This window comes from Giraffa tippelskirchi, chromosome 1 (assembly GCF_054371585.1).
Source record: "Giraffa tippelskirchi isolate mGirTip1 chromosome 1, T2T-mGirTip1v1.2.pri, whole genome shotgun sequence".
In the NCBI taxonomy this organism is placed as follows: domain Eukaryota; kingdom Metazoa; phylum Chordata; class Mammalia; order Artiodactyla; family Giraffidae; genus Giraffa; species Giraffa tippelskirchi.
The window spans coordinates 29441858-29468588 of NC_137275.1; the positions used below are offsets into that span (position 1 = coordinate 29441858).

General features: G+C 40.0%; 1 protein-coding gene across 3 annotated transcripts in view; it reads right to left on the reverse strand.

Moving 5' to 3' along the window:
• MOB1B (MOB kinase activator 1B) overlaps nucleotides 1-7839 on the reverse strand; it is a 54455-nt gene extending 46616 nt beyond the window's left edge. For 2 of the 3 annotated variants that reach the window (XM_081587496.1, XM_081587509.1), the window contains exons 1-3: nucleotides 7515-7839; nucleotides 5194-5297; nucleotides 5005-5080 (exon numbers count right to left, since the gene is read on the reverse strand). In XM_081587496.1, coding sequence (XP_081443622.1) covers nucleotides 5005-5039 — 35 coding nt within the window. In that variant the 5' untranslated portion in view covers nucleotides 5040-5080; nucleotides 5194-5297; nucleotides 7515-7839. The remainder of the gene's footprint in view (nucleotides 1-5004; nucleotides 5081-5193; nucleotides 5298-7514) is intronic. The other variant, XM_081587498.1, reaches the window with a different exon arrangement.
• Between the last annotated feature and the right edge of the window lie 18892 nt (nucleotides 7840-26731).

Below are 26731 nucleotides of genomic sequence, written 5' to 3' on the forward strand. Positions count from 1 at the left end.
ATCTGTCTAGACCATAATCTGGGCATCAAGACTCCAGAAAAGTTGTCATAGAAGACTTTGACTCCTACTGCTTCCATTTTATTCTATGTTTCTACTGAATAATAAGAAAGTATTTAAGTTAAACCATTAACTATCCCTACAAAGAAACACACAAAAATTAATACCCAATACTACAACTACTAAACTATTCTCATGAAATTTCAGTTTGAGAACAGGAGAACTTAGGCAAAAAGATAAAAACAATAGTAGCAATAAAATAAGACCCAGTCTTTCCACTGCAAATAATAACAATAAGGCCACCTGGCTATGAGGTTCTTAGACTATTACCCAAATATGTTTATTTACCTTCAAACTCCTGCTTTTAAGTTCTAATTTCAGAAAATCAAAGTAGCACTAATACAATGATAATAAACCTATACAAATTGGCTCTGATTTAGTAATCAGAAATGACTATGTTTATAAAAAAACAAGAACAGTTACAAGCAACCATCATACTGTTGAGATGCTGACAACAAACTAGATATCACTGCTACATGAACTACAATTTATTGAGCTAGAACTTTTACATTCAGGATAAACTATCCTCCCAACATGTCTGAGGTATCAGTCTTAAACACAGGATTCCATGAGGAAATAAATTAGATTACTATCACACTCATACCATGCACAACAGAGTATCAGACTGCTTTCATCCTTATTATGGCCGAAGTGGGGGTCCACACGTGCTCGGGAGAGGAGTAATGGTGGCTGGATGACGGCTGGAGGCCAAGCCACAGAGAGGTGGTCAGGCAGAGTTAGGAGAATCGCTTCAGATAGAGAGAAGTCTGAACAACTGAGTATACTGAGTATAAAGAGCCAGGTTTCTCACTGACAAAGGAGGAAGTGAAAAATATGTAAAGGTATGAGACTCTGAGGAATCTTGTGCTCAGAACTGCAAGTATTAGTGTGAACTCATTCAACACAGATGAACAGACACAGAAAAAGTATTTGGATTTAAATTCGTGTGGGTATGGATTTTTCTAGCATTGTCCAGTGAGAGGGGCGGGAGCAGCAAAACATCTGCAGTAATGAGGACACGTATCACCTAAATTCTGGTTCCCAAATACTATCCACTGCTGGCTAGAACCAAGGCCCTCAGGGAAATGGTCAGTCCCAGGGTTGAGGCATGGAAAGTATAAGATAAACGTGGAATGTCTGATGGTGCCGAAAGGAATGGAGTGCTCAGAGAAGACAGGAACGAATTAAAGGGACCCAGAAGACAGCCTGAAAAGGACTCCCACTAGCCAAAACTGAGACAATCTGAGCACCAAAATAAGCTATGATGGTCAAAATTAACTCATTAAATAAAACAGAAACCCATGAGCCCATGCTGATATTAAAAAATAAATTAATTAATGGAAAAGATAAAGTCTCCCTTACAGTAAAAATGTCAAATAATAAATATAAAAGCAGTGATAGAATGATAACATTGTCAAGCATCATAATAATAATACAGAAAAGAAATTTCAACAGACATCAGAACTCGTAGGTGAAAATGGAATGAGGAAGGGGATAGGTATATAGTCTCAAAACAGCTCTAAAAAATATTAAATATTAATTATAACCCTTTGGATTATAGCCTGTCAGGCTCCTCTGTTCATGGGATTTTTCAGGCAAGAATTCTGCAGGGGTTTGCCATTTCCTCCTCCAGGGGATCTTCCCAACCCCGGGATCAAACCAGAGTCTCTTGTGTCTCCTGAATTGTAGGCAGATTCTTTATGTGTAGAGCCATCAGGAAAGCCCCGCTTCAATACCTCCTAATCAAATATACAACTAAAGGGAAGTACTACATGTGTTTTCATATATCCAAAACTCTAAAGGTACAAGAACTCTTCAACTACAACAAGAAAAAAAATCATTAATGGTAAAAGTAATCAAAGAGTAACTATTTTGCACTCAGTGATGTAAAATAAATGCAACTCTGTAACAGATGGTAAAAGTAAACCAAGGCCAGCCAAGTAGTCACAATTCCCAAAACTAAAGTTCTGAAAACATGACCAAACTGACTTCAATTCCCTCTGCAAAACAAGCATACCATATTTAATTGGGTTGACAAACAAAACTGTTAAGATAATACTTGGTCAATAGATATTCAAAGTGATGCTGCAGTAGTATACTGACATAAAAAATTCACAAGTGAAAAACTTGATCTATGCACAGTAGAGATCCATTTGCATATTTTTAAATATATACAAACAAAATATGACGGAAAAGATTAGGAAGTGATATCACAAAATACAATAGCTATCTCTGAAGGTACAATTATGAGAGATTTTTATTTTCTTCCTTTTCTTATCAGTGTTTTGTGATTTCACCAAAATGTGTATTACTCCTACACTAAAACTCAAAAATAATGTTAAAGTATTATTTAAATTTAAAGGTTTCTATTTTCTCTTCCACCATTACATTCCTTTTTTTTTTTAAGATTTTTTTTTTGAATTTATTTATTTTTTTACTTTACAATATTGTATTGGTTTTGCCATTCATTGACATGAATCCGCCATGGGTGTACACGTATTCCTCTTCCAGAACCCCACGCTCCCTCCCATCCCTCTGGGTCATCCCAGTGCACCAGCCCTGAGCACCCTGTATTATGCATCAAACCTGGACTGGAGATTCGTTTCACATATGATAATTTACATGCTTCAATGCCATTCTCCCATATCATCCCGCCCTCGCCCTCTCCCACAGAGTCCAAAAGACTGTTCCATACATCTGTGTCTCTTTTGCTGTCTCGCATACAGGGTTATCGTTACTAGCTTTCTAAATTCCATATATATGTGTTAATATACTGTATTGGTGTTTTTCTTTCTCGCTTACTTCACTCTGTATAATAGGCTCCAGTTTCATCCACCTCATTAGAACTGATTCGAATGTATTCTTAATTATAATTCCACTGCTGAGCATACACACCGAGGAACCCAGAATTGAAAGAGACATGTGTACCTCAATGTTCATTGCAGCACCGTTTATAATAGCCAGGACATGGAAGCAACCTAGATGTCCATCAGCAGACGAATGGATAAGAAAGCTGTGGTACATATACACAATGGAATATTACTCAGCCACCATTATATTCTTGATGAACCTTAGAAAACAGTCCTAACAGTATGGACGACTTCTCTGAAAAACAAGGCCCATCTATCTGAATACTACTTTTTTATATAATTTTATCAATTATGGATCAGGTAATATGAGGCAGGTTCTCTGGATTGAGACCGCCAGGATTCAAATTCCAGCTACCCCACGGACTGGCCACATAATTTGAGCAATTATTTAACCTCTCTTTGTCAGTTTCTTTATCTGTAAAAATGAGGTTCCTATTTGTTATTAAACTACTTATTTAAAGCATTTAGTGCCTGGTACATAGCATTTAGGTTATTTTACTATGAATTTCTTTTATAGGTGAGGATGTTCAGGTACTAAAATCAGTTAAATCATCTGAATGAAAACAAAGATGTTGGGATGGGTGGGGCAGAGGGGTCTTTGAAAGAAAGGAAAGAAGAGAGAAGCAGAAGAGACAGATGGAGAGACAGCTATTAACCCAGCTGAAAACCTGGGTCCCCTTTCCTAAACTGCTATTCTTTGGAAAACACAAATGGCAGCGGTCCACCATAATGCTTAATAAATATTTCTTTCCTTTCTTCCTTCCTTGTCCAACCTCTTTGCTTCTTCCTATATAGAAATAGGTTTGGCTTATATTCATTCACATTCTTAAACCACCTTTCCTACAAATGTCCATTTTAAAGTTAACTATATATATTTTAACTCTGTTCCAACTGAGTAGTCTTACATTAGGAAATTACACCTTGGGGGGCTTTCCTGGTGGCTCAATCTGTAAAGAAACTGCCTGCTATGCAGGAGACCCGAGTTCAGTGCCTGGGTCTGAAAGATCCCCTGGAGAAGGAAATGGCAACCCACTCCAGTATTCTTGCCTGGAGAACTCCATGGACAGAAGAGTCTGGTGGGTTACAGTCCAAGGAGTCACAAAGAGTCAGACACAACTGAGTGACTTTCACTTCATTTTTCCTAGTCAAATGTTTCTGTGGAATTACATGTCAGAAGAGACCTGCAATCTAAAAATGCTAGAAACAAAGAGAACACACTATATATTAATATTTGTTGAATGATACTGTTAAAAACTCACGCTGATACTACATCTCCCTGAATTTTATACTCATAAAATGTCAGCATAGGAAAAGCCCTAAATCAAGAAAACTGTGTTCCGATTCTACCCAGGCCAATAATTAGGTGAGTAACCTGAAGCTGGGATGTTGCCACTTGAGCAAGATGAGGGGAGCAGGCCATGCTACTGGAAGATCCCATCCAGGTCCCAAATTCTGCAGCCTCTTGAACAAACCTGAACAAAACGGAGAATTCCATGCCTCCCCGATGCTTCCTCTGACTGAAATCTCCCATTTCCCCTTTTACAGAACTCCTGTTATACCTTCCATTCATCATTTCTTCCATGAAAGGACAGGACAAAATGCTCTGTATTCTCTGGACCCCTGGGCTTGCAGAGCATCTCTTACAGATGACTATTTATACACACTCTACCATTTCTGGAGTCTCACATCTTGCCCAATGCCTAGCACACAGCAGGTGCTAAGGATGTGTTTAAAGATTTGAGTCTACAAAGTTAAATTAGGTTCCTGTAAAGTTTTTGTATGCATCATCTGGCAGTTTAGCTAAATTTGAAGACACACACAGGCCAATATGGAGCACAACCAAAGCTCTGCCCCAGTCAGATTCATATATGAAGTGCAAATTTACTCTGAGCCATTTGTATAAAAGATACACAAAGGTAACACTGCTGCAGATTATCTAAACACCTCCCCCAAGGACTACCTAAAATTACTTCACTTCCTATCTAAAACATCTTTATCAGGGACTTTGGTCCATGGCACTTACAACCTCCTACCATACTATAAAAGGTACGGATGTTCAGTGTTTATGGTCACTTACCAGAAAATAAGCTCCACTAAAGCAGGAATTTTCATCTGTTTTGTTCAGAAATGATTCCCAGTGCCTACACCAGTGCCTGCATACGAATGATTTTTTTAAATCAGTAATTCTTTCCTTCTATCTTACAGCCTGCAAAAGTTACAAATCATCACCTTCATATGCTTATCTCACATTGCCCTATTTCCTCACCTTCATCCACTTATGGCAGCCTTACAAGCAAGCTTCCAAGAACTGGGGAAAACATTTGTATTTAACTCCTGAAGTGCAGCTTTTATTTTACTTTCTCTGCTTATCTGTTGGAACAGAAATAATATCCAGGAAACTATACCAAATAACGAACAGATAATAACCAAAACTTTGTTCTTTCACTTCTGATAATTATCTATATTTCTCTACTTCATATTTTAAAACTACTAGCAGACGAAAATCAAAACCAAAAATATTAGATTAACTTTTTTGGACAGTCAAGCACGTGGACCAATACTTTGAGAATTAATTAACTGCTACATGTGACCTGACTGAAAAACTGTGTTCCAAAATTGTTGTTTAGAAGCTAATTTGTGTCAGACTCTTTGTGACCACATGGACTGTAGCCCGTCAGTCTCTTATGTCCATGGGATCTCCCAGGCAAGAATACTGGAGTGGGTGGCCATTTTCTTCTCCAGGGGATCTTCCAGATCCAGGGATCAAACCCATGTTTCCTGCTTGGCAGATGGATTCTTCACCACTGTGCCCCCTGAAAAGCCCATGTACTACATACATTAGCTATGGCAAGGTTCTTTTTTATGATTTATGTAGCTAATATGCTTCAGGAAAATGAACTTATACACAGCATTTCTGTAATTATCAAATATTGAGCCACAGAAGAGTAGGATACTACTGTATTTATACTCAGAAAATACCACCAAAACTTTATCTCCTGGTTTCAGCCAAATATGGTTCCTCCCTGCTTCAGCCAATGTTAGCTATGAGTTCTCAGAGACAAAGGCCCATCAGAAGCAGTCAAGGACATCATCTACACTGCTATCTCAAAGATGGCTTTTAAATTCTTGAAGAAATCAAACAGCAGCAATATAAAAAAAAATACTTAAGATGAAAAGTTTCAAGCTGAGATGTTTGGATATGTTGACTGAAACTAAAATAGGAAATGAGGATTTTTATGAAGTCACTCAGTCCTCTCATCTAGAACTACCTAGCTGACAAACTCAGAATCAACTTCCAGGATGAGCTTAAGAAAGACGTTTCACAAGCTCAAACGTGTTAAGGCAGGTTGACACAAGCCAGGCCCCTCACTACCCTGTGCATATCAGAAATACTAGCAAGTCTAACCTGCCTGTTAGCCTCTGCGATATCTCAGTTTTGCTTAAACATCCTAAAAAAGATTAATATTCTAGATATCAGCTTGTGAAAATAAAGGTGAATTAAATTCTCAGGATTCAGGTGCCAGTGTGATGATGAAAAATCATGGGAGGCGGGAAAAGAAAATTGGGACAAAAAAATAAATCTTTAAATGCTAATTTTCTCCACTACAGTAAAGGAGCATATAGGGTGGGTTTCAATCTCCGAATTTTTACTAGCTAACCACAGATTAAACAAAGGTGAATCACAACCAAGCCTTCAAAAGAGCAGTCCCCCAAGGCGTAAGGTCCTGTTTTCGGAGGAGCTGAGGCTTGTCTGCTGCCACCATGCTTCCAAGCCAGCCAGCCCATCTTTCTGCCCATCCCCCTCAATTCGTCTGCAATAAACGATAAGTAAGGGAAATAATGACCAGCACTAAATGTGACACGGAGTTGGCATTTACAAATGATTTGCAAAACAACTCTCCAGCGGACCTAATCAACCCAGGGCAGAAGACCAGACCCTATATGGTGGCTGTCTAGAAAGATAAAAGCCCGTGCTCTTCAGGGGAGCACGCGGGGAGGAGGGGCACCTCGGGAAAGCCAGGCGCTCCATCCCCAAGACCCCAACCTGTCACCAGGGGATCTCGACCCGCCAGCAGCCGCGTTAAGTATGTTACAGCCACGAGACTTTCGCCCCAACTACCCGCTCCTAAAACCTGCGAGGGGAGTGAAAAGGATCCTAGGGGGACAGGTTAAAGCTCTATCTTCTGTGCTTGGGATCCAGGAAAAAGCAATGGACAGGGGAAAGGGAAACAGGCGACCCTGCACGCCTCGGGTACTGGTCACGCGGAAGAGTGGGAGGTATCCCTGTAGAGCGTGCAAACAAACAAACGCAGAAGAGCGAGAGGAGAGGATGGGGTGATGCAGAAACGCAGCCGCAGGCATCGATCGGGGTTGTAGGGACTCGGGGTCCGGGGATAAAGAGCCTCCTTGGGGGCTGGAGATTCCCGGCGTGCTCGAAGCCGGCCCGGGAGGCGGCAGCGGTCAGGCAGCCCGAGCACTCGGGACAGGTTCCGGGAGACCTGCCCGGCGCGGGGCCAGGCGGGAGGGCGGGGGCCGCGGCCCAGGTCGCCTGAACAAAGCCGGCGCGCGCGGGGCCTGGCTACTCACAACAAGAAGCTCATGTCGGCCGCGGCTTGGGCTGCGGGCTCGGCGGTCGCGGGGCCTCGGGACGGCGGTGGCCAGGCCTGGAGAGCAAGGAGGAGGAGGAGAGGATGAGGAGGCGGGGAGCGCCAGCTGCTCGGCGGCCGCAACTTGTTTGGCTTCGCTAGTTCCAAAGGCTCGCAGAGGGGGCGGAAGTGGGAAGCGCACGGCTTGAATCACTCAATGGGAGGGGAAGGAAAAGAAGGCGGGGAAAGGGCCGCTCGCCTGCTCCCCGGAGGAGGGCCGCCGCGAGGCTCCCCCACCTCCGGGTCCCCAGCCCCTCGCTGCCCCCACCTCGTGAGCTCTCGCGAGAGCGGAGGGCGCCCACCCCGCCCCTCACGCTGCGATGCCCCGGTCCCTAACGTTCTGGACACCTAGGCAGCCGCGGACCACGCCCCGCCAGTGCAGGGTGGCTGCCCGGCCGGTCGAGGGCAGTCCACCCCGTTGGAGGTTGTGGCGGTGGCAGAGCGCTCCAAGCTGCTTAGCTGTGTGTCAGCGATTTGGAAGGAAGTTGGCTTCAACTCTGGGATGTTAGGGTCCTGCACTGAGGGATGGAATTGCCAGCCGAGTTCTGTCCACTGTGAATGTCCAGATGAAAGGCTGTGGAGTCTCTCTGCTAAGTATGTAAAAAGAAGAGTGAATTTCATCTGGTAGGAATGGTTTGGGTGTGGTTCCGCCCGAAGAGAGGAAAGGATCTAAGTGGGTTGTTTTATGGGCATATTTAAAAGCCAGAACTAGGAGATAGCCAGGGTCCAACACTGCCTCTGCAGGAGAGTGGGGCTGTCATCAGCGGCTGGGAAAACTGCTGTGGTGACATACTCAAGGTATGTTGAGCAAATACTGTAGATTATAAAGCTTTGACCTGGGTCCCTTAACTATGTGAAATGCAAGTTCCTCTGTAAGGGGGACTGAATTCCTTCTAGCTTCTAGAATGTTTTGTGCATCAGAGTGCTCAATGGCAATAATGCGCTGAGGCGAATAAATGCTTTAATAGCCGTTGCGGACTGATAACCAGCCTTCCACAGCATTATGAATTTGGGTATCTATTTATTTTACTGAAAGATGTCCATCTTCTTTGCTTACGAGATCCATCAAATCTACGAGTAACTTTTCAAAGAATTTGAATAAAACTTAAATTTTATATAGCTTGTAACCCTCTTTGGGCTCTTAGGGGGACTTGAAGGAGATGCCAGTATGAAATGTGTTCTGTTGACTTTATGCACTAGAAGTTTGGCATGTTGATAAAGCAAACCATTTTTAAAAACAAGAAAATATTAGTCTCAGTACTATCTGAGGACAGCAGAGGTCACTGGAATAATTTGAAAAGACTTAAAGGAAAAATGCTGGAAAAGAGGGAAAAGGAGGCATTATCTTACTATAACAAAAACAATGGATTTATGACATAAAAGCTCTGTGTTCTACATTTTGATATGATACAAATTTACTATTCAATTCCTTAAGGGTCTTCTGAAAATAAGATTTGCATTACCAGATTAGGATATTATCTTTTACTTTGGGAAGAGTAAGTTTGTAAACCTATTAGAACAACAGTTTCACCCCCTTTAAAATGAGGAGGTTTGGGATTATTACATATTCTCTTAGATGTCTTCCAGTTCTAAAATTCTGTCATGCCAGGGACATCCTTTAGATGACTGGCAGATAGTGTCTATCTGCTCCTTGGTTTGGCAGACTGGCTTATGTAGCTGTGTTTTTGGTGTAACTAAATATAAATGAATCCTATGACTCTGAATCAGTACAATGATTGGCAAAGGACAGAATCTGCAAAAATACCTGCTGAGTTTTTCTTTATCATTCCACTAGGAGAATTGCCTGAAATTAACAGTTCATAAGACTTACATGTATTGGTAGTAAAAATGAGAGAGGTGTCATGTTAGTGATACAAAATATAATTTCAGAGGTTGGGCATTTAAATTAAACAGTTACTGTGATTTAAAATTATTTAGCACTTTAAAATATTGGGCAGTTTAGAACCAAAGAGAGGGTATATTCAGATAGAGATTTCTAATTCTGCTTTCTCCTTCACCAATCCATATTGCATACTACTATCTTCCTAAAATTTCAATTTCAGGAAGTTACTCTCCTGATCAGAATCTTACTTTGCTTATAAATCTGTGTTTATGAAGCAAGATTATTAAAATTTGTATTGTATCCACCAGTTTCTCAAAGAATTGGAGTTATGAGTAGAATAGAATGTGAGTGGGTATATGCCTTAGAATATCTTTTTTTAAAGGTATTTGTTTATTTGCTTAGCTGCACTAAGTCTTAGTTGCAGCACTTGGGATCTTCTATCTTTGTTGTGACATGTGGGATCCTTAGTTGCAGCATGCGAACTCTTAGTTGTGGCATGTGGGATCTAGTTCCCTGACTAGGAATCAAACCCCGGCCCCCTGTTTTGGGAGCACAGAGTCTTAGCCACTGGACCACCAAGGAAGTCCCATGCCTTCAGATATCTTTAACTACTCATTTAAGTTAATTTCTTATTGTAATAAACAAGTGCATGTCCAATGTGTATGTTAGTGGCTCAGTCATGTCTGACTCTTTGCAACCCCATGAACTGAAGCCTGCCCGGCTCCTCTGTCCATGGAATTCTCCAGGCAAGAATACTGGAGTGGCTAGCCATTCACCTTTTATTTATATATAAACAAACAAGATACTTATAAACTATGGTAGGGTATAAAATAAACAGAATAATGTGATAGAAAGGAAGATGATCTAATTTAGATTGAGCAGTTTTGTTGAAACCTGAAGGAAGAGAAGGAGCCAACCACGCAAAGAGCTAGGGAATGATCATTTTCTAGTAGAGGGAATAACAAGTACACATGCTCTAAGATAAGAAAGAGCTTAAAGTTTTCTCAAAACTGACTGGTTATGGCCTGGGCACCCTGAGCAGGAGGAGTGGCATCATACAAAGCTGGACATGTAAACAGAGGGCTGGCTGGGCTCACAGGCTTAGGTAAGACATTTCAATTTTATTCCAAGAACATAGAAGAGTCATCCAAGAAGTACAATAATAAGAAGGTAAATAATCTGAATAACATTTTGTTTTATTTTATTTTTTAATTTATTATTTTTGGGTGTAAAGCACGTCTTATGGGATTTTAGTTCCCTGACCTGGCCCTCAACAGCGAGAGCAGAGTCCTAATCACAGGACTGCCGGCAAATTCCCATCATTTTATTTTTTTAATTTGGAAAAGTTCAAACATATAAACAGGGCAAGAAATTGGTGTAATGAATCCATCACATAGCTTCAACAGTTATCAACTCATGATCCTTGATTGACATTTTAAGAGAGGTCACTCTCTCTTCTTGTGGAGAATGTTCTAGAGGAGGCCAGCATGTCAGCCTGGATGCCAGAAGACTCTTGTAATAGCCGAGTTGTTTCTCAACAGTTGTGACATGATTTAGGGTAGAAACATTGATAAGAGAAAGAAGTTAATAATCTGAAAATGAACAGCACTTGGTGATTGATTGATTGATTGACTCTAGGGATTAGAGGAAAGAAGGAGTCAAAGACTACTATTTTTTTGTCTTTAGTAACTGGCAGGTGGTGCTGCCATTTATTGAAATAGGGAAGATCTGAATCACAATTTCTGAGATGAAACTAAAAGTTCCATGTTAGATATGTTAGCTCTGAAATGTCTTTTAGACATCAAAGTAGCCATGTCAGGTAGAGCTTTGAGTGCTGTGCAAAACCTGGGGAGAGATCTGAACAGGAGGTAAGAATATAGGACTCCTCAATAAACAAACATTATTCAAAACCTTAAGGTAAGCTTCCAAATAGGAACTTATATGTCAGATAAGAATAGACTTAGCAAAGTGCTACCTGTAAGCACTAAAGTTTCTTCTTTCATCTCTTCCCAAATATCTCAGGTTTGTTTTTGTTTTTAATCTCAGGTTTTTGATCAACATTTACTTCCTCTCTATCAGTTGTAGTTATATTCTCCTTTTTTCTCAAGGTGAGGGTTTCTACAGTCTTAAAGAAAATGATTCATTATACCTTTTTAATAGGATAAGTTAATCACTGCTAGTGTGTTAATACGTTATCATTCCCAAAGAAAATAACACCAGTTAAATCCAAGTTTTCAAATAGTAGATCTGGGGAAATTTTTCTCCTTATGGAAGTATTTCAGTTTTAAAAAATGAAATAGGAATGAAAAATGAAATAGGAAATTGAATTAGTATTAGAATGTCACCATTTTGCAACCCCAAATGGGTCTAGAAATTGATCACCAATGGCTTGCTGGTATTACAAAAGAGAAAACCACACTTTATGTGTGTCCTAACAGAAGAATATATCATCACCTGTGAAGAAGTCTTGCCAAAAAACTAGAAGCTGAACCTGGTCAAGGCTCTACGATGAGATATATTGAATTATAGGAAATATAGGGAACAGAAGAATATGATAAAGAACACATTAAATGACACAACATGGAAGCAAGCAGCAAGTCCAGACTGTGGGGAAAACATGCAGGACCTAATTTCTTCAACAAATGAATCACAAGGAAAAAATAGAGCTGAAGAAACTTAGAGGTTGAAAGAAACATAAAAGGCATATCAACTAGTTGTAATGTATACGTTCATTTGTATCTTGATTCAAACATGCAGTCTCAAAAAGAACAATAGCAAATGTCTGTGCATTTATAGAGAATCAAAAAATTAAAAAAAAAATTTAACCATTGGATATTTGATGTGACTAATAATTATTAATTGTAGTGATGATGTGTCTATATTTTTCAAGAGCCTTTATTTTTTAGAAAAGTGTCCTGAAATAATTGCAGATTAAATAACATGCCTGGAATGTGCTTCAGAATAGCATGGGAGGAGGAGTGGAAGTAGGAGTATAGATGAATTGTTAAAGCCAGGTGACAAGTACATGAGGAGCATTATACCATGGTGTCTTTTTATGTAGTTTTGGAATTTTCCATAATTACAAGAAAATGAACAAATAGCAGGTCTCATTTAGAAAAGGCCTAGAAAAAGTGTTACTATTAACGGGGATTTAAAATTGTAAATGTTGATATAGAAGATGAATTTTTGGATTAGACAGTTCTTTCCTTGCCCTCACATTAGCCTGCTTTTTCTACTCATATATATATATATAGAAAGATATTTTTACCTGTAAAACTAAAAGCAAATGTTCCTAATGCCAGAGAGGAGAAACACAAAATCCAAACTCTATGGCTAACTCTGAGCCTCAGTATTTCTTAAGTACCTTTTCTCTTCTGATGCAGAAATGTGATCTGCTCTGAAAGAATAGCTACCTGACCAACAAACCCGAGATACAGTATACCAGGGCAACAAATTCTTAGTAATCTGATAAAATGCATTCATTTGTGCAGGAGTGTTTTGGTTATGTAATATCTACATTGATATAGTAATTATTCCATCTAATTAGTTTATTATATAATATTATTTTTGCTTTTATATTAATGTGTGCTAAGTCGCTCAGTCATGTCTGACTCTTTGCGGCCCTATGGACCGTAGCCCGCCAGGCTCCTCTGTACTTGAGGATTCTCCACGCAAGAACATTAGAGTGGGTTGCCATGCCATTTATTGAGTATTTCTGAAAGTGAAAGTTGCTCAGTAGTGTCCGACTCTTTGCAACCCCATGGACTATACAGTCCTTGGAATTCTCCAGGCCATAATACTGGAGTGGGTAGCCTTTCCCTTCTCCAGGGGATCTTCCCAACCCGGGGATCGAACCCAGATCTCCTGCATTGCGGGCGGATTCTTTACCAGCTGAGCCACAAGGGAAGCCTGAGTATTTCTGATGGGCCGATTATTCTGCTAAGCTTTTCGTATATTTTATCTCTATTTTTCTTATTTCCCCATCAGGTTGATATTAGGTGTTATAGTCCCTCTTTTATAAATAAGGAAACTAATGTTGAGAGATGATGTATGGAATTTTCTCAAGATCACATAGCTCGTAAGTAGAATCTGAATTAGTAAAGTTCGTTTCTTTTCCCCCTTCCCACGATGACCTCAATTAGAATGAATGAATAAATTCTAAATGAATTTTGGCATGCCACATGATCTCATTTAACATAACAATTCAGCCTGATCCTTATCAGTGGCCTTTAGATTTTAATTCTATATCTTCATTAAAGACAGACTTGAGAATGGCTCTAAATGCTTCTCAAGGACATATTATTTGAATGTAATAGGAAAGAATGAAAGTATTAAAGACTGATTGTTGAAGCTTCGTGTCTCTCCATGCATTCACTTATCACTCAAAACTGTAAAGCATCAAAACACATTATAAGGTATTATAATAGAAGAAAGATCTTCCATTGATCCCAAACCTCACCCAGTACCTTCCCCTTCAAGCTGTTTATTCTTTTGAAGGTGAATTTTGTGCAATAAAATGCCAGGTTTATGGGAATGATGAGGTGCAAATCATTCATCAACTAGACAAGTATTTCTTGTCTATTATGGGCCTCTGTGAGCAAAAAACAAGGATAAAGTCCCTGCCTTCATCATGAATCCTATAGATCATTGGTAAATACAGGCAGTCAAACAAATAAAATAAAAATTAGAAGTCTGTGTGTAAGGAAGGAAAGGTCCATTTTGTATGTGAGTCTGTTACAGGGACCTCACCTATTTTGATGGTCAGAGAATTAGATCCTGCACATTCAGAAGTAAACAATATGTGTTTACTCCTTGCATTCAGAGTCTCTTGGACTCCAAGGAGATCCAACCAGTCAATCCTAGAGGAAATCTGTCCTGAATATTCATTGGAAGGACTGATGCTGAAGCCAAAACTCCAATACTTTGGCCACCTGATACAAAGAACTGACTCATTGGAAAAGACCCTTTTGCTGGGAAAGATTGAAGGTGGGAGAAGAAGGGGACGACAGAGGATTAGATGGTTGGATGGCATCACCAACTCAATGGACATGAGTTTGGGTAGGCTCCAGGAGTTGGTGATGGACAGGGAGGCCTGGCGTGCTGCAGTCCATGAGGTCACAAAGAGTTGGACCCAACTGAGCAACTGAACTGAACTGACTCCTTGCATTTAAATTCTTGATATATTTTATAGAAATGGCATAATTTAATAAAACTTCTACCTCTGCACTCATTATTGCCAAAGCATTTTGGTGTCTTAAAGCACCATGATATAGAAATTTATCTTTGTTTTTGAGTAGCCAATCTTTAAGAAAGTTGCTCATTCGTGTCCAACTCTTTATGACCCCAGGGACTATACAGTCTATGGAATTCTCCAGGCCAGAATACCGGAGTGGGTAACCTTCCCCTTCTCCAGAGGATCTTCCCAACCCAGGGATCGAACCCAGGTCTTCCACATTGCAGGTGGATTCTTTACCATCCGAGCCACCAGGGAGGCCCAAGAATACTGAAGTGGGTAGCCTATCCCTTCTTCAGTGGATCTTCCCAACCCAGGAATCGAACCAGGGTCTCCTGCATTGCAGGTGGATTCTTTATCAACTAAGCTACCAAGGAAGCCCAATCTTTTCAGAACTTTTCAGAAAGTGCTACTTTGAGGTTACGTTGAGGATCTTAGTAATAGGACAGACAACTTAAAAGATTTCTTGCATGTGCCTTGGACTTGCTTAATAAATATTGAATTTCTTAATCTTTCCAATTTACCATGGTTTATAATTAATTGTTTTTCCTATTAAACCACGCAGCCACTTTTCCAGTCAGCTGCATGGGGAGAAGGCAGAGGAAGGCTCCTTTTGAACCTATTCAGAGCCGCTTTTCCCCAGTTGACAGAACATTGCCAAGGTCGGTAAGCCTAAAATTAACTCCACCAGCTGTGTTTTGGTTTGCTTCATATAGCACATGGGCTCAGGGGGCTCAATCTGCTGGGCTTGCTTGCTGCTTCAATCTGCTGTGCTCTTCAAGTTTGTTTGCCTGGCATGCATGTTGTGCACAAGAGGTGGTAACTGAACAGCTTGAAAGTATATGGAGACTGACAAATAAGTCTCTCCTTTAAGCTAAAAAAAAAAAACAAACCTAGCAACGATGATGGGGAGGCGGGGGTTGGGGGATGGAGGAGTCCCTGCTGAGTATGTCAGATGAGAGGCATAACTTTTAACCTCACTGAAGTTTCCCAGAGAGCAGGCTGCTGACATGCTGTCAAAGACCGAGATGACGCTGTAGTTTCAAGGAGTCTGCGTTTTTAGCCCACTCATCTCTGTGAGGTCCTGTAGCATGAAGGACCATATATAGACATAAAGAGTATCCCAACTAGCTGCAACTTAAAAATATCCTAAGGATCAGCAGCTGTTATTTCACCCACACAGTTTCACAGTTGGCGTAATTAAATTGTGCCTGTTCTCAAGTTCTGCAGCCCTTTGGGTTGTGTCCTAAGGACTCATGTTCCCTCTCCATTCCCTTCCTCAGGGTAACTTAAAGCAGAATGGATGAATGAAAGGGATCAACCATGAGCAGCTTGGGGTTTGCATCAATACAAATAAATAATGAAATGTGGAAGTCACATCTTGAATTCCTGCATAGACAACCACTGGACTCCAGGGACCCTGGGCAGTCACTAGGCTTAGCTGTTTGTTCTCTCCTGCCCTTGGTGCTACCACACTATCTTCTTGGCATCTCTCTCGTATTTTCCATAGTTGTCATAGTTACAACCACAGCAACCTGAGCAGGCCACAATCCTCTTATAGCTGGAGACATGAACTACTACTTTACAATAAGATACAATTCCCCTGTCCTGCACCAACAATAATCGTGTCCCAGATAATCAAAGCATTGTTTTTTCCTTGGCAGAAGTATTCCAACCCTCCCAGAATATTACTGTCCTTAAGGTCTGTATGGCATCAGGGCAACCAGGAAGCATCTACAGAGAAGACAACCAAGGTAATCAGTCCTACCTTGAAATGTGAACAAGTATATCCAAATCCCTAATTTATAGGCTGTCTCTGTGTTTCCACACCAATCATTCTATTTGAGTACAGGACAAAGAGATTTAGTAAAATAAAGCCATAGTGGGCAGGAAGATTTCCTCTCCAAAATAGAGCTTTTAAAGGAAGTAATCTGATAATGCACTCCTTAAAAGGGATCTGAGATCTTCCTGGAGTCATGAAGGATAAAGGACCACTTACAAGGTTCAGTCAGTCAGTAATATTTTTTGAAGATCGGTTACCCATGTTAAGGGTAAACCAGTTACCCCCATTAAGAGCGAGGACACAAAAGAAATGCACCACATTACAACTGTCAAGGGGTTCATTTCTAGTGGCAGAAACTAACTTGTAAACAAGTAGTTACAGCACAAAGCCATCCCTCATAACAGGATTATATACAGGAGCCCAGCTAGTGAAAGAGTGTTAATGTGAGGAGGAAGATGGGGTCAAAGAGAGTTTTATCCAAAAAGCAAGTCTTAAAGGGTTGGTAGACTTTCTCCCAGTAAGGAAGAGGGGCAGGTGATAGAGGAGTAAAAGGCAGACAAAAGCACTGCAGAAAGATGATGCAGCACATGTAAAGCCAAGAGACATGAAAACATACATGTGCAGCAAAAGAAATGTTGACTGCTACAACCATTTACACCTTAGTATGAACTCTTATTCATTTGACAAATATTTACTAAGCACTAACTATATGCTAGTTAATTATGTAGGGTTTGGGGATTTGGTAGGGTACAAAACTAAGTCCCTACCCCCAAGACGTTTACATTCTAGTGGGCAGTAGATACTCTGAATTTGTCAGTGTTTTTACTCTCTAGTTGTATTTGCATTTTAATTATCCATGATTATGGCATGAAATCTCAAGCCTTATTAAAGGAATATTTTAAGAGAATAAAGGTATCCATAATCAAGTAAGGAAGAGATTCTAGAATCAAAATTCTAAAGACAAAAGCAAACAATATTACCTAACGTATAGCACATGGAACTCTGCTCAATGTTATGTGGCAGCCTGGCTAGGAAGGGAGGTTGGGGGAGAATGGATACATGTATATGTATGGCAGAGTCCCTTTTCTGTTCACCTGAAACTATCACAACATTGTTAATTGGCTACACCCCAATACAAAATAAAAAGTTTTTAAAAAGCCAACAATATTTCCAGTGCTTATTTGAACTCGGCTTCAGTTGATACCACAGAATCACTAATACAATCCTCTAGGAGGTGCTGTGAATATTTAAAGTACAGCCTTTTGCCATAAACTCAATGGTTGTGTGGCCATACAGCAGACCTAAAATTGGAGCCAATGTGTGTGTGTTTAGAAATTCAGATGGACCCACTGCTCTGTTCCTAAGAACAAAATCTCCCCTTTATCTCCTTCCTCTTTCCTCCCTCTGGTAGCCTCCAGGGACCTGTGTCGTCTATCAGAGTCACTGTCTCAGGACTGTCATGCTTGCAAATCCCATAACTTGTCCCTGGACGATCAACAACCCTCACATGATGTATTGGGGAGAAGGGAGGTGGTACACAGCATGGCTCAAAAGGCCACTTCCTCCCAGGAGACCTCAGCGGTTACCCTGGATAGAGCAGCTCTTTGTTCCCTGTGGCACTCTGGAGCCAACTGTGGCTGCCTGTCCTGCCATGGCTCTTAGAGAGCTTGTGTATGGAAGATCCCGTGGAGGAGGAAATGGCAACCCACTCCATTATTCTTGCCTGGAAAAATCCCATGGACAGAGAAGCCTAGTGGCCTACTGTCCATGGGGTTGCAAAAGAGTTGGACACAACTGAGCAACTGAATAACAAATCATGGAAGTATATAAGAATCTAAGTTGGTGCTGGAAAGAGACCACAGAATCTTCAGGAAATGAAAGGAAATTTACACAAATTCTGTTGTGTAATTTTCTGCCAGTTTCTTGCAAGGTTTTTTATAACTCATTTAATTAAATGGCAACCCACTCCAGTACTCTTGCTTGGAGAATCTCATGGACAAAGGAGCCTGGAAAGCTACAGTCCATAGGATTGCAGAGTCAGACATGACTGAAACGACTTAGCACAGCACACATAATCCTATGAGGCAGATGTTATTGTCCCAGTTCTCTGGATGAGGACATAAAATCATATCTAGTATACGTATCTAATATCATATCTCTGTGTCATATCTAATATACATATCAGTAATAAGTAGCAGATACAGAATTTGAATCTAAGTCTGTCTATCTCATGTGTGCATGCTAAGTCCACTTCAGTTGTGTCTGACTCTTTGTGACCCCATGGAGTGTTAGCCCACTAGGCTCCTCTGGCCATGGGATTCTCCAGGCAAGAATACTGGAGTGGGCTGCTGTGCCCTCCTCCAGGGGATCTTGCCACCCCAGAGATCGAACCCACATCTCTTAAGTCTCTTGCATTGACAGGTGGGTTCTTTACCACTAGCACCACCTGGGAAGTATAGGTCTAACTCATGGGAAACCAAAATGTTCTAGAGTTTGTATATTTAAAAAAGTTGGGACTTTAGGTGATACACAAACACAGCGTTGTATAATATTGAATTACATAATAGGAAAATTGTCCCCTTTAAATTCATTTTCATTTCTTCTTATTATGTCAAGAAGGAAATCTTGGTTTGATGCTTGTTGTTTGTTGTTCAGTCACTAAGTTATGTCTGACTCTGCAACCCCATGGACTGCAGCACACTAGGCTCCTCTGTCGTCCGCTGTCTCCTGGAGTTTGCTCGACTTCTTGTCCATTGAGTCCATGATGCTATCTAACCATCTCATCCTCTGCCATCCCCTTCTCCTTTTGCCTTCAGTCTTTCCTAGCATCATGGTCTTTTCCAATGAGTTGGCTCTTTGCAACAGGTGGCCAAAGTATTGGAGTGGTCAGCTGAATTAGATGCTAGCGTGGTTTGATGCTAGCATGTCTCTAACACTGAAGTCTCCCTTTACATGAGAGGGCCCCACTCTTCAGACCCAGAGACTTCAGCAGGCAACAATATCTAGCTAGAGCTTAACAATATTTTGCTCTGATTAAATTTATTTATATGTTCTTCTAGTACATGACATGTGATACTGGTTTTCAATTATAGTAGTGATATAAAATAGGGCGTATTAGTTAAGCTGAGGATCCCAAGCATCATGCCATCCAGATTCAGCTACTTTCTGGTTGTTTGACTTTGGACAAGTTAATTAGCCCTCTGTTTCCTTACTTGTAAAATAAGTTTAATGGTGTCATCTACCACATAAGATTGATGTGTGAATTCAAAGAAGTATGTCATTCACTTGAACAATATTTAAAATATCCTACTGTATAGCACAGGGAATAATATTCGGTATTTCATAATAACCTATAGGGATAAGAGCCTGAAAAAATAGATATATTAATGTATAACTGAATCACTTTGCTGTACACCTGAAACTAGCACAACATTGTAAATCAACTATCCTTCAATAAAAAATCTATACTGTTGCTCAATAAATGTTAGTTATAATGGAGTTTAAACAAAAATGAGCTGATTTAAATCAGGATTTCTCCTCTTTGGTACTGCTGACTTTGTAAGAGGCTGTGCTGTGTGTTGTAAAGTGTTTAGTAGTACCCCTGCCCTCTAGCCACTAGGCGCCAGTAGCACCCAGTTATGACAAACAAAAATGTCTCCAGACATTGCCAAATGTTCCCCGGGGGGCAAAATCACCCCTGGTTGAGAATCACTGATTTAAGGTAAAATATTAGGTGAAAACCAGATTTGGATATAACAAATATCTAAGTATGGAGTGGGAAAAAATGAATTGAAAAACACTGATCTAAGACAGTGCTATTTGAATTTAATTCTAAAAGTCAGAAATTACTATTTCTATTTGCAAGTTTATGACTATGTTCTAAGTTTTCTATCAAAGCTAAAAGTATTCAAACAACTTAGAAGGGGCTTCTAGTAAGTACATGAAATTCATCTTTATTTTTCTTTGACCTCCTTTTCTTCTACTTTCTTTTCCAGAGTGTCACCCAAAACCTCCCTCTATAGACATACCCAGGAACTACCTGGATAACATCCTTTATCCAGAATTCTTGTACCCCTCCCTCCCAATCAGGGGTACCCTTGCCTCCCCCCACGGCCCTATTCCCTGCTTTTTTTAAAAATATTTTTTTGATGTGGCGTTTTTAAAGTTTTTATTGATTTTTTTTTTTACAATATTGCTTCTGTTTTATGTTTTGGTTTTTGGGCCGAGAAGCATGTGGGATTGTAGCTCCCCAACCAGGGATCGAACTCCTGCCCCCAGCAGTAGAAACACAGAGTCTTAACCACCCAACTGCCACGGAAGTCCCAGCAGACATATTTTAACTGTTTTCATTACCCTCCTACTTATATCTCTTTTAAGAATAAAATTATGTCGTGCAATACTAGTAACTTATCTTCGGTCTGGGCATTTAGGAGGTGAAAATGGGAGTTGCTTTTTTCATTATTATCCCTCATGATTCACTAGCAAACTTTTCTTTCTGTCTCTGTGACTTTAGGTTTAGTATAGAAGCCTTGGAATAGGAAATGGCAACCCACTCCAGTATTCTTACCTGGAGAATCCCTTGGACAGAGAAGCCTGGCAGACCACAGTCCATAGGGTTGCACAGTTGGACACAACTAAAGCAACTTAGCGCAAAGAGGTCTTAGTTCCAAAGGAAGGAATGCTTGCTTCCACTAGAGGTCACAACCAAGGTTCCGTGAAGCTGGAAATTGGGACTGCCATCTGGCCACTTTGGGCTCCTCATACCAATGAATCAACAGGCAAAACAGGTGATTACTGTACCTATTGTGGTGATCTATCCTGACTACCAAGGGGAAATCAGATTTCTACTGCAAATGGGGATAAGGAAGAATATGTCTGAATTGTGGGAGGTCTCCCAAAGTGCTGTTGCTACTCCCATGTCTTGAGACTTCTGGCAAGGAAAAAACTACCACCCAGAGTGGGCAGCAAAAATGAAGGTTTGGGTCACCCTACCAGACAAGGAACCAGGGCAATGGGACTCTGGAATTAATACTAATTATAAATATCAGCTACAGCCATGTGACCAGGAGTAAAAGTGAGGTGTGTAATAGTTATAAGCATGAAACTGAGAAAATTGCTCTAGCCACATCAGTGATTACATAAACCTCCCTAATGCTTCAGAGTATTCACCTTCTATTTGAGTCTATTCTGGAATTTCCATTTCAGAAGGAAAAGAACTTTTTTAAGTCTACTTTTTAAAGTTACCCTTAAGCACATTACATAATATTAAATAAACCAACTAAATGTTTTCCACTGAAGGTTTGATTTAATAGTTTAACATCTTTAAAATTAGCACACTAAATCACAGCTGAGGCAGTGTCAGCTTCCTATTAGTCACAAAAGTGCTTTGTGGATATTCCTAAGCGGTATTCATACTTTACACTCTAGTTATTTATTCACTGATAAAGTTCCCAGGCTAGCCTACACTCTATATAGGCATTTTATTTTTTCTTTGTATGTCCAGTGCCCAGCTAATGTCCAGGTCCTAGAAATACGTTACCTGGGAAAATACGTATATGTGGCTCTTCAAATGAATGAGTGAACATGGCATGTGTGTAAATTAGTAATTCTTAAGGGACTAAAAATTAATGACTGTTAATAAATATCCTTATAATCATTAAAGAAAGATGTAATGAAAAGTTTGGAATCAGAAAGATGGGAGTTTGCCAGCTTTGCAACATGTTAATTATTAAGAACCTCATTTAACCTGAGTCTCAGTTTCCTCTTTTGCAAAATGAGATAACATCTTAACATCTTGCAGCATTGTCATAATGAGAGAGCTAATTCTTAGGTAGGAGTCCAGGGCCCTCAAGGAGGAAGGGGTCCAGGGCCCTCAAGGAGGAGAAAAGGACAAATGTTGTTTTTCCTGCATGGCTTTGTTTAGTCAATATAACAATGTATCTTGCTCGAGGACACCTTTTGACTAACCTTGTTATCTTAAGATGTCTGTTGTAGGAGTGGGTCTGGTAAGACCTTTCTATTCTATTCTTGTTAATTTCAGATGTCTGTTGTGGCAGTGGGTCTGGTAAAAGTATATAAGGCCTTGATAAGACTAGTAAGGGGGGCACGCTCCATCCCCCTTCAGATGTCTATGTCAGAAGCTTTCCCTGTCCCTTTTTTGCTACACAAAACCTCTTGAGTGATCGAGCCTAGTCCCTGGTCCCGAAGCTAAATCTTCGGAGATCACAAATCCGACATCGTTCACCTTAAGTTATCATCTTGGGGGCTCGTTCAGGATCTTCAGGACAAGATAAGAACACTCAGAGCTGTAGCCTCTCTGCTCTCTCAGTATACACGTTTTCTGCTTTATTTTACTAACTCTATGGTGTGCCTGTGTGTGTGAGTGATTGAAACCTGTGGGCGAAACGTGTGAACCGAACTTTGGTTTCTTGGTCAGCTTTTCCTGGTCTCTTTAACCATTCTGTAACTGCCTGGGGAATTAGAACTACTAACCTAATCGTCAGATTACAGACATTCAAGGGACTTGTAATCCATGCCGTTACTGTGTACTTTTACTTAGACCCCAAGCTTGGTAGTCATGGGGAACCCAGACTTGCTAGGAGCACATTTGGGAATGAGGTGGAACTCTAGCTCCAGTAGCATCTCTCTTGGCTTCTTCCATACAGGGCCAGAGTCCCAAAAGCGAGTCCTTGTCGTAGCTGTGCCCCAAACTTTATGGATGGAAGCGCTGCCAGCAAGCGTGAAGTTTCTAATCCCAGGTTAGAAATCTGGTTCGGAATCCCAGATTGGAAGTACAGTGTGCTTCTTCCTTGGGTAGTGTTAGCTCTTAGCAGACTAGATAAAGCTCTCCAGTGGCTTACTGATGTGGCAATGACTCACCGCTTCTACTGCAGTCAGGACTGTATTCAGGAATGTAAGCTATCAATAAGAAGTAGAGATAATTTACACACCTGACACAGCATTTAGCTCAGAGTAAGTTCCCAGTAAAACGTAGTTCTATTATTATTTACTGCATATGTCCAGGAGTAATTAAACAAGTCTTTGTATAAATCATTAAAATTTCTGAATTAACATTGAGTTTACTAGAATTATTTAGAAAACAGAAAACAATGTATGACATTCTCCCTCTACAGGGTCTTTACCACTTTCTCTAGTTGTGTGAGCTCAAAGATCCAGCACAGCCAAAAAACAAATAAAATTGGTACCCCAACACCTATCCTACCCATGTTACAGAATTCTTAGATGAATCAAATATACAAATGAATGTTGTAAACTGTAAATGTTAAACAGATTGCTAATTTTTATTTTTATATCTTCCATCTGAGTGCTTTGGCTATCATTTTGACTTTTTTTGTCATTGCACAATTTAAAAATGCATTTTTATGTCCTTGGAAAAATTTCCTTGTCTAATTTTCTTAAGAAAAATCAAAGCTAAAACTTGCCACTTACTTAAAAAGATATCATGAGCCCAGTGACCTAATATTTGCTACAGATTCATAAAATTCTCATCCTAAGAGACATAGATATTGAAATAGCCAAAAGAAGTTTTAAAGGCAAAGTGTTATGAATTGTTCTCATCACCATAGTTCTGCTCCCTGAAAGCAGAAATTGAAGAAAACTTAGAAACTTAAAAAGTCAGTGGCAGATTTCATCAGGCCCCAAATGTGCCATTGACTCTCCTATTAGCCCTTACCTTAGAAACTTAGGACATGAGCTTTATAGGAACATTGACTTTGTGTGTTTATGAGGTGAATCTGTTATTTGGGGTTTTTAATGGGGGTTCACAGCTAATAGTTCCTAAATTTAGCTGCATTATCAGAATCACCCAGAAATCCACCCCAGATCTATTGTGACAAAATTATATGAGTCCTAGAAACAGTATTTTGAACAAACTCTCCACTTTTAGTGCTCTTCCCTTTGCTAGTGGTTCTGTACTTCTCAGGCTTCCCAATGTCAGGACGAAATCTATCTGACATGTCATAAACATCCTAGTGTGACTTAATTTAATGTGCCATTTCTTCAGAAATGCTAATGGTGGAATTTGGGCCTTTATTATAGCTTGGGATAGGGGTGGTTGAGGGAGGAGAAACTTTGCTTCCTGGCTGCCCCAAATGACATTACCTAGGGAAAGCTTCCTTTTATTACCTTCCCATAAAATCATATAAATTATGCATCACTAAACAGAGTTGAATTTCAGGAAGAGAAAATGTAGGCAAAGTCAATGGAAAATCTGGAGAGCACCTGGAATATTGACTAGGAAGTCCCTACAAGCTTGCTGTTTGTCTTTTTTTTTTTTTTTCTTTTAAATGAAAGCAAATGTATATGACCTTTCTTAGGGACTAGAGAATTGTTCTCATTGGAGTTACTTAACATGGGCTGGATCCCTGCTTAGCAAGGATGTTGTAAGGGGATTCAAGCATTAGGTTAGAATCTCTCAAAAACAACATAGCAAAAATTATTCTTTTGGTTTGATATTTCCCCAGTTAGTGACAAGTAGGATTAAAGCCTTTACTGTTTGTTTGTTATTTATTTTTTTTGGCTGCTCTGCTGCATGCAGGATCTTAGTTTCCCTTACCACAAGGGATTGAAACTGAGCCCTCTGTACTGGAAGCTCAGAGTCTTAACCACTGGATCCCCAGGGAAGTCTCTAAAGCTTTTTCTTGTAAGTTTTGGTTGCACTAGGTCTTCATTGCTGCACACAGGCTTTCTCTAGTTGCAGCAAGTGAGGGCTACTCTTTGTTGCATTGCACTGGCTTCTCATTGTGGTGACTTCTCTTGTTGTGGAGCACAGGCTCTAGGTGTGGGCTCAGTAGTTGTGGCTCGAGAACTCTAGAGTGAGGTCTCAGTAGTTGTGACACTGGGGTTAGTTGCTCTGTGGCATGTGGCATCTTCCAGACCAGGGATCGAACTTGTGTCCCTTGCATTGGCAGGCAGATCTTTATCCACTGTAACACCAGGGAAGGCCAAGCCTTTACTTTTGATATATGTCTGTCAGCTCCTTTAGTTTGATCTTATGGGCTGCCATAAGGCTCACAGAAGATGATTTCAGAATAGCAAGATTTCTATAGACAGTCTAAACAGCTCCTGAAGTTGCTCTTATGGTCTAGGCACTCCTATTTCTCCTGTAAATTATCTGTCCTCCTATAATTCATCTTCCAAACCACTGCCAGAGCCCAGTTTCCAAATGTAAATCTGCCTATATCACTTTCAGTGGGCACCCCAATATCTTCCAGATAAGTTCAAGTTCTTTACAATGCACCTATAAGCCTTTTTAATGATCTGGACTTTTCATCATCCCCACTATGTTAGCATTCTTGCCACAAACCATTGCTATTCCTTAAATTCTCTAAATCTTATGTTTCTGAGATTGTGTAAAAATTCCTCCCTTGATCATGGACAGTATTCCCTTAATTTTGCTAATATTTATTGGTTCCTTCAAGATCCAACTTTGTTGTCAACTCTCTTGACATGGTCTTTGACCCCATAAGAGCATGAAAGTGCCCCTTTCAAGTCCAATGGTATCCTATTAATATTAATACCTCATTATCACAGTAAATGCAATATGTTGCAATAAATTTCTTATCCATCTTCCTTACTAGACTGTGAGAACCTGGAAAGAAGGAACTACTTTCATTATACATTTCTCAGTACATTTCTCAGTCTAGTACAAAAAGTGCATTAATAAATATCTCTGAAATGAATGACTGTCAGAATAGATCACTCACTCCTTACTAAGATATGAGGTCAGATTCATGGTCAAAAGTCAAGATAACTGTCACCAATAGAAATTGTAATGAGTAGAAAGATTGTGGGGGGTGCTATTGAAATATGGTCCAGGCAGGGGAGGGAGGCTCAAGAGGAAAGGAACATACATATATGACTGATTCACGTTGTTGTCTGGCAGAAATCAATACAAAATCGTAAACAAATTTTCCACCAACTGAAAAAAAAAGAAGAAAATATAGTCTAGTGTACAAATTCTGAATGGAGAGTAGGCCTATGAGCTCACAAAGATGTCTGGAAGTTGTAAGAACAAAACAAGAATGGAGTTGGTGGAAGTACAACTACTTTATTGAATTTTTCCAACTTAGACTTCTATCCCAAGTTTTATTTGAAGAAAAATACCTAGAAAGTAGGTGCCATGGATTAGTTAATCCTTTTTTCTCCTTGAAATCTTGAGATTAACTTGTGATTATAATGTTAAATGGAATAATTAATTTTGTGTAAATGAAGTATAACAAGTGATCATTATAAAATTATATGCTAGGTGAATTATTTCACATGCAGCCTTGTAAATAA